This window comes from Solanum verrucosum, unplaced genomic scaffold (genome assembly GCF_900185275.1).
Source record: "Solanum verrucosum unplaced genomic scaffold, falcon-dt-bn FXZP01000307.1, whole genome shotgun sequence".
In the NCBI taxonomy this organism is placed as follows: domain Eukaryota; kingdom Viridiplantae; phylum Streptophyta; class Magnoliopsida; order Solanales; family Solanaceae; genus Solanum; species Solanum verrucosum.
In genome coordinates, this window is record NW_026020264.1 from 116,590 (window position 1) to 126,096 (window position 9,507).

A 9,507-nucleotide genomic window follows, 5' to 3' on the forward strand; every position below is an offset into this window, starting at 1 on the left:
TACCTCCATTCACTAAGAATTTATATCGATGTAAATGAGTAAAACAAATATCTAGATATTTTATTTTATATGCTAGTCATCTCATTTTTTCTTATTGAAAATTCTGATTCGCTATTATTTTGCTCCCTCCTCCGTAGCCCATGATGTATCAACAGAGGCGTAGCTACATGATAGTGGTATCCAATTGGACATCCTTTGTCTGAAAAAAATATTGTATATATAAGTAAAATGATATATGAAGTGATCAAATTATATATTTTGAGCATCCTTGACGCAAAAAGCTATTGTAGAATGTAGCCTTGGATAAGTTAATGCTCTCACTAGAAACAACTTTCTTTTTCATTTTTTTTAAAAAACTTGTTATTTTTCGTACACTTTCTGAACATCCTTCTTGAAATTTTTGGCTCCGCCACTGTGAGGTCGTTGTGGCATTAGGGGCAGTAAAGGAGCTAGGTAGATACTAGATAATATATATTATGAAGCCAGCAAATATATGTCTATAGATATAAATGCATGTTGTTGCCTTCAACTAGATTCGTATCAACTTGGCTTACAATTTTTCTTTTAAATTAGGTATATCTCCATGTATATATAACCTAACAGCTAAGATAAGGTGAGACACAAGCTTATCAATTTTCAAATATTCATAAATGATACAACATTCATCAATTGTTTAGTGTTGACTGTTGAAACACTTTTCAAATATAAGAATAAGGTTTTGGCACATTGTACTTGGGGTGTGTGTTCGGTCCATCGAATTAGATATGAAAATTTCAATTTGGATATTCGATTTTTGAAATAATGAAGTAAAATTCAAATCTAATCTAAGGTCGGATTTGATTGGAATTTTTTATATATATGTTCAATTTTGGATTAACCGATTTGAAATATTTTTTTGAATTTTCACTTTTTACTTTTGGCAAATCACAACACTTTTCAATTGTAGATCGATCGATATGAACAACAATGAGTCATATCATATTACTTGTAATGATTTTCAAATTTCACTTTAATTAAGGATAAAAAAAAGATAACAACTACTTCTTCTGTCTTTTTTTACTTGTCAAATTTTGACTATATTAAGAAAATATTGATTGTTATAGTAAATTTATCATTTTATCTCTATTAACTGATGGATAAGATCCCAAATATTTTTACTCACTATATTGTTCAATGACATTAACTTAATGTTATTAAATTGAGTGTATAATAAATTTAAAAAATTGTTCTTTCTTGATTTGTCAAAAAATGACAAGTAAAAAGGGATACATATAAAGAAAAAATTGGACTGGAGGGAGTATATCAATTGCATAAGAATCGGTAATGACCCTACATATTATTTACATGTATTAGTTTTAGTCATTTCCAATGCATTTTTTTAAATTATATTAGCTTTATTATATTCAAAGAATAATATATTTCGTGTTTTTTGAAATTTCTTATTAAAAGATATACTATATCAAATCAATACTGAATAAATAAAAATGAACGAACAATGATTGCTTCATATGCATGATATCCACACAAAAAAATGTGTAGTAAAGAGATTATCTAAGACAACAAATATCCAGATGAATAGGCAAATGAATATTGAAATATGTAGCCATAAATTGTGTGGGATCGATTATCAACTACTTCCCTTCCAGCTCCCTTTTTCCTGGAAACATTTCATGTTGCTACTTAAAGTCATTGATGTGAACTTGGACTATAAAAAATTGATGGGTCATTTGTGCTTTTGCCTTTATTTTGTGTCTCTCATGATAAATAATTTATTAGTAAGATAGTGTAAATTTATATTTTTATGTTGTAATATTTTATGAGTTATGTTAAAGAATTTATGTAACTTAATAACATCCGTCTTAATACTTATTATATATTGCTAAAACCAAGTCTATCTTTTTTGTTTATTTCACTGCAAAGTATTCAAAGGAGTCTCAATTTTATTTTATATTTGTCTGCTATTATAAGTAATTCTACTTTTCTAAATAGCTTCAACAAGAGAACATGGGAGGTACGGTAACATGTTGAACAATTTATTTTTTATATATATATATATATATATATATACTTGCAATATTAAAAAAATGTCATTAATTGGGAGGATAACAAGAGAACATGGGAGATATAAGATATTGGACATCTATGAAATAATTCTTTATTTAAAAAAATATTTTCTATCGAGTCTAACTAATTTGGATTTGTGTCGCCTAGAACCCACTCGGAGGTAAATAATTTTTCATATTCGAAATTTGAAGTCGAATCTCTAATTATGAAAGAAACAACTGTACTCCATCTATTACGCCATTTAGTGGCAGTAAGAGTGAAATAATTTATATTACAAAATATTGTCTTAATACATGAGTTAATATCTTAAATGGTCACTTAACTTTGAATAGTTCACTTAGAATTAAAGTCACTCAACTTTTGGGTCAATTGTTGTACGTTTTTTCAGATAATTATAATTAAATAATTGAAGAGGATTAATAAGATAATTAAAATAGATACCTTATTATTATTTATTTAAAAAAAATAGTTTAAAATAAAAGTTAATGAAAAATTATTTAAATTGATTGAGTGACTTTCTAAGTGAAATATTAATAGTTGGGTGACTTTTTAAGTGAAACACCAATAGTTGAGTGACTTTTGGGTTATAAAACAAAGTTGAGTGACTTTTCAAGTAAACAACTCAAAGTTGAGTGACTTTCTAAGTGAACTATTCAAAGTTGAGTGACCGTCTGAGATATTAACTCCTTAATACACTTGCAGGGTCAATATAATCTAATTCTTTGAAGTCATATTCATAAATTAATGTCATCAATTTGGATGACAACTATATCTATGTGCTAGAGATAGAGTATCCAACAAAAAAATCCATCCATTTATTATTAATAATTATTACAATCAAAGCAATGTATACTACTGTATAATTGGAGGGATAAAGATTTTTTTGTCACCTACTAGAAGAAAATGATTTTTTTTTTAGATTTCTTATATACAAAAAATATTTTTCTTACTTTTAAGAAATTTATTTTTTTAACCGATAATTTATGAAAAATGTTTTCCTCCATCCCAAATACACACAAAGTCATCAAACTCAAATATTCTCATTATATTGCAAGTATCGTAAATAAGAGAGTATAATTTAACTCAAGAACTAATGAAAGTAATCTATATTAAATTTGCTTGTCCTAAATAATTGGCACATCTTCATGACCGATCTAATCAATTTAGAAATTAATGCCCCAATCTTTTGCTTTTTGGGGCTATTTAGTGTTCTAAAGATTCATTTGGTGTTGAAACATCCTGGCGATGGGACAATTGGTCTTTGATGGTGGGCTAGAAAAGCACAATAATCAACAACAACAGATCCAATAAATTCATGCGTGAGGTTTAAAGAAAAGTAAAGTATACACAAATTTTATCTTTACATATCTTGCTAAGGTAGAAAAATATTTCTGAAAGATTCTCGACTCAAATAATGTATATTAAAACAGTTAATATAAAGTGATCTACATGCAACAATAGCCAATAGCCTTGCTCACTGGAATTTGAATTGTAATATTGCACGTATTATTTTGTAACTACTAGACTGTCTTATCGTGCGCATGGAATAAGTTTTTCAACTATTTATCTTTTCTTATCCCTTAAAAATAAAAAAATTATGTGCCTTATTAGGGTGTGTTCGATATGAAAAGAAAATGTTTTCTTAAAAATAAGTGAATTTTTGTGTTTAATACATAAGCAAAAGTATTTTAATAGTATTTGTATATAATCTAGACAAATAATATAAGAGGTGAGTGGTTATAGGTGTGAGGGTGAAGACAAGATGTGTTAAAAGATGAAAATGACACAATATCACAATAAATAAATGTCACTTGTGAAACTTGTATTCCCTGCTCCACTAGGTAAGTTATTGTCTTTATTTTATGGGATAAGACACAAGTACCCTCCTAAACTATGTCTGAAATTCTAGAGATACACCTTAATTAAACTAAGGTTATATTATCCTCGAATTTTTTTGTTTTGTTATTTTATACACCTTTTTGGCTACACGCCTCAGCTAAAAGATGTACAAAATTATAAAAAAAATGAATTCGGAGGGAGGGGGGGGGGGGGGGATAATAAGACCTTAATTTGGTTAAGATGTGTCTCTAGAATTTCAATCAAAGTCTAGGGGGTACTTGTGCCTTTTCCCTTATTTTATAGAATTTTGTTGAAAAACAGTGTCCAAAAAACGTTTTTCTATGTACCGAACACACCCTCATTCTTAACTTGTTTAATAATGCAAGGCTTAAAAATGTAATAGAATTACAAGGTCATTAAGTTATTTGGGTGAGTACTTTTTTCATAAATAATACAGATTTTAATAATACTTTTTATTTATTACCATTTATAGCAATACATAATAATGCTATAAAAAATTTGCATTATGTATATTATGCATGCAATATAGATGTATTAGTATAATTTTTTTTTGTTTTTTTTTTATGTTTGTTTGACAGGAAATTTACACGATGTATTATAAGTGTATTAAAATGTGTGATAAATGTATTAAAATTGTATCATAAATGTATTATAAGTTTTTTTTTGTTTTTTTATGTTTGTTTGATAGGAAATTTACACGATGTATTATAAGTGTATTAAAATGTGTGATAAATGTATCATCCATCAATAAAACTTATATTATGTGTGATTTATAAATTATTCTCTGTATGTATTAAAATTATATTATAAATGTATTATACGTGTCCAAGTAAAAAAAATGTTATTGCTATAAATGGTAAATATTTTCTTAATATAGTATATTTATGTAAGTTTTCCTATGACAATCATGATCCACACACTTGGGCTCTAATAATAGTCCAAACACAAAAATTCGTATATATTCCAAAAGGGCCAAGCCCATAATAGTGGGCCTTCCAACCCATTAACAAAAAAAATTGGGAAGTTTTCTTTCGTCTCTCCAATTTTCCCTCCAAAATCCAAATCCACAGTTCCCCTACTTCTGTCTCTACTAATCTCTTCAACCCTACCCGAACTCCATCGGAGATCAGCGCACAATTATCGCCTCCCAGAAAAAAAGGGTAAATTTTTCTGCTTATAGTTTTTGAAAATTTCAACTTGGGGTTGTGTGTTGCCGTGCTCATTTGGATGGTTTTGGTGTGTGTGTGTGTTTTTTTCTTTTTGCTGCTATTGCTTGAGATCTTGTTAAGTTCATCTGGAACAACAAGCATTAGACGTTTTTGTGTTTTAGGAGATTCGGTTCTATGAGAAGAAATGAAGGGTTTTTGACAAGAATTTAGATACGAGTTTTATTTGTTTTTGGCCAATATTTCATTGTTTTCCATAGACAACAAAAGGTTGCAAATGTCATTTCAAAGAATTCAGGCTTTATTTGGTAGAAACTGTTAGTTATTGCATTTTGGTCTCTTGTATAGTTGTATTCTCTTTTAAGAGTTGGGTCAAATTTTTGCTATCTCCCTATTAGGTTAACTTTTGCTGATATTCTGATGCGACAAAATCTGAATAATCACAAGGTTTTAGGAAGTCAGTTTGACTTGTTAGTAAGAGCAGGAAGTAATATTTAAGTTCTTTGCTTTTTGGTTATATAGTTGATAAGTTACTAGAATGGAGGAATCATCACATTATGGTTGAAAAAAATATGAATTTTTGAAAGAATTCAAAGTACTATAAAATGTTATTATTTGAAAATCATATGATTTGTTTTGGGATTTCGGAAGATAGAAAGTATTAAGTAACTTGTGGCAGATTAAATAATATACCTTTGTATGAAATAGAGAACTCTGAGTTGATTTCTCATAGGGTCACTCGACTAATAAATATTATTTCAGAAAGCCTCTTCTTTGTTGAAGAAATTTAGAATCAAGAACAAATGTGGCTTTTGAAATAATAACTAATAGTTGACTGACTATCTATGAAATCAAAGTTTCAGGAAAATTGTGTTTAGGGATACGAAGACCACATTCATCAACTTATACTGTTGCAAACTGTTGCCACAATTTTACATGACAAGCTTACGGCTCATATCCTTGGAAACTTTACAGGGTCATCCGAAGAAGCCATCAAAGTTACGGTTAAAAATCTATGCTTTCCGAGATTATTTTTCTCAAACTTATAAATTATTTTCTCCAAAACTGTATTCATTTCAAAGTTGACTTGAATGTTTCCTGGTCTTGTAATTAGCTATGCCCATGCTGTCTTGTTTTTTCTTCTTTCCGAAGCTACATACATAAACGTTTAGAGCAGGAGTCAGTTGGCCATAATGTGTCTCATGTTTTGAATGTTAGCTGAGTTTCCCTATCTTTACAGTGTTCAGCTGATTAAGTTCTGCCAAGCTTTTAATTGGATTTTAAAATGATCTCATAGAACTGGTTTTGTATTTGATCACTTTCTGTACAAATTCATCCTTCAAAATATATTTTTACTTCTGGGCGGCTACAGATAGGAGTTACTTTTTCTTAGTTGATTCTTTCTGTTGATATTCTTTCAGAAGTTACTAACCTATCTCTTAAAGACCATCAAATGAGTTTTTCATTCATTGTGTTCTGAAAAAAATGCACAATTTATGAGTATATAATCCTTGATGATATATTTCGCCATTGCCTTAATCTAGAAACTAAACAAGTTATGACGACAACAACAACAACATACCTAGTGAAATCCCAAAAGCGGGGTCTGGAAAAGGTAGGATGTACATGGATCTTATCCCTACCTTTATGAGGGTAGAGAGATTGTTTCCAATAAACCCTCGATTGAAACAAAATTAAAGGTTGTCAAATTAAAATAAAAAAATTCAGCTTCATGCTGTTCCCATATTTATCAGAACAAATATTTTTAGTTAAATTTTGTACTTCAACTTAGGTTGGAGATGTTTTGTCTTGCAGGTCAAGTGTAGATACATGTTGTGGCACGAAAGTGAAACTGTCATTTGAGTTCCGTTGTCATCTGGGGTTTTGATCCTGATAACTATTCTGCACAGGACTGTTTGTGCTCGTACTTGTTTTTACCAGAGTTTTTCTTTGTATTGTTGCTCTAGAAATCTATCTTATGAGGACTTTATAGACAAGGAAAGTTCCTCTCTTTTTCCTTTTTTGTGGTTGTGGGGGTATTGGAAAGGTTTCTCTTGAAGCCTAGACCTGAAGATGGAAATAGAAAAATCACTACCTTATGGTGAAGGAGGAGCGGAGGCAATATTAAATGTTCAATCTAATACATCAATCTCTATTGCTTATCACCAGCTCTTTGGTCCTCATGATGATTTAATGCTTCTTGAGCTTGATGAGAAACTCCTACCTGATATCCTCAATCAAAGGTACGTGGTGGTATTGTTCAGTGAAGTTCTTCAATTTGCGTTTTGTTTATCTAGTTTTGAGTTGAATTTGTTCTTATTCTGTAGAGTAACATTAAGAGGGCAGCCAGATGAGGATGCAGTTCTTTGTACTCAGTCAAAAACTTATGCCATTAAATTTGTTGGAACTTCTAATTCTGTATTCCTTATACCTCCTTCCAACCTATCGATCGCACTTGGAGCTTCATCAAACTCAAGTGAAAAGGATCATGACAATGCGGTGGTCGCTTCTGTCATCAAAGTAGTACCTGGCAGTATGGAACTTGTCGAGGTTGCTCCTAGATTGGACAAACTCAAATTGCTTCTCTCAGAAAACCCTTATAGTTTTGATGAAGTGTCACAAATGAATACCGAATTGACGCACAAAAACAAGGGCTTGTATTCATGGAGTGACCTTGTTGAGAAGGTGCAAGCCAGTGACGAGGAACTGTGCACAGGGTTGCGAGCTCTTGCAGCAGTAGAGATAGATGGATATTGGCGAAGTTTAGACGAGAACTTTGTGGATGAGATTCTGAACATGCTTTTGCATAATGCAGTGCTAAATGACTGGCTTTTAAGTGCTCTAAATGAAGATGAAGTTTTGCCTGTGCTGGAAGCAGATGGATTTCCTCGTGAAATAGTAAGGCACTGTTTGGGAGTGTATGGAAGTAAGGTGGTTGATGAGACTAGAGGAGGCTGCACATGGAGGTTGGAAGAAAGGCCAGTTTGCGTGCATTTTGCTAGAGTAATCCTAAGAGGGAAAAAAATGAATCTTGAAAGATTTATGGAGGAGTGGAGAAAGAAAGTTCCGGAAGGGATGAATGGAAGTTTTGATGTGCTAGAAGGAGAAGTCTTAACCGAAAAGATCGGGATAGAGACTCGGATTTATGCTTTTAGTGTTTCTTCACTGCCATCAGTGCCAGCTGAACGGTTTTCCAAACTATTCCAGGAGAAGCCAAAGTGGGAATGGAAAGAACTGCAGCCATTTGTCAGGTTGGGTTTTACATTGCCTATGATTTCAATCTTGTTTCTTTCGTCATACTTGATGGTTGAAATATGATATGCTCCATTTCTACTTTTGTTACGAATGAATAGGGATCTGAAGGTACCAGGACTTTCTTCAGAAGGTTTACTACTCAAGTACACTAGAAGAAGTCAACCAAGCGCGGATGCTGAACCAATTTTCAGTGCAAGATAATATTTATGCAGGCATTATTTCTCGTACATGTTCCACAATTTGGATGTCTTACTAGACTTGTAAAGAGGAAGGAGATCATGTAATGTAAACTTGATTTTGGAATCTGTTAACAAGTTTACTGTGTAGTTGCTTTGCCTCTGCAATCATTTTGGGATAATACTCGTCTTGCTTGTTTTAATGCATGTAACAGCTCCTTAGTCTATTTACCTGTAACAGTAAGAACTGTACCCTTGTGGGATTACACTGGGTATGTTGTTGTAGTAAGAACTATACCAGGGAGAAGAAAACTATTGAGTTGCATCTTGTGTTTTGGAGCTCATTTATTTATCAGTCTAATTTGTATCTTATGCCAAAGTTGACATTTATATTTTAATTGTATTTTTCTGCCTGTGATTTTTGTCTAGTAACAAAAAAATATCATTTCCTCGGCTTCTCCTCTGAACTTTGATTTATAAGTAAAAAATGCTCTAATTAAATTTGAAAGGATTTATATTTTGATTTTGATCAATGAATAAATTGTTGTGTCGAGGAAAAAAGATAAAGCTTATAACAACACATAAATTAGTTTGGATTTTCTTTTCAACCTTTTCTACTTTTTTTTTTTTTGTTTTTTTCCATGCGATATCCTCAATAGAGCTTGTCATACGGTGTAAAGCATCATTCGCGTCCCCTCCCCCCCGAAGATCTTTGCATACTTACTACTCGGAGATTATATAAACTTCACACAATTTTTTTTTTTAAACAAAAATCTAAATGCCTTCAAACTTCGAAGATATATGTATATATATAAAACGTATAATGCTTTGTTTAGAAAGGGATTTGAGAGAAAGAAAATCATTTTTTTCTTTGTGTTTGGCCAAGAAAATATGATAAAACTCTTTTAAAAAAACATTTTCTCTTGTCTAGAGTGTAACATTAAAATTCAAACTAAAAATTGTGAATTATAGCATTTATTTTTTGG

At 31.0% G+C, this 9,507-nt stretch overlaps 1 protein-coding gene across 1 annotated transcript; it reads left to right on the top strand.

Moving 5' to 3' along the window:
• Nucleotides 1–6,885: 6,885 nt before the first annotated feature.
• On the top strand, nt 6,886–8,939 carry LOC125833695 (uncharacterized). The gene is made up of 3 exons (XM_049512869.1): nt 6,886–7,333; nt 7,418–8,341; nt 8,444–8,939. Exons 1-3 carry the CDS (start codon nt 7,164–7,166, stop codon nt 8,544–8,546), a joined length of 1,197 nt encoding a protein of 398 aa, XP_049368826.1. The 5' UTR covers nt 6,886–7,163; the 3' UTR covers nt 8,547–8,939.
• The last annotated feature ends 568 nt before the right edge of the window (nt 8,940–9,507 follow it).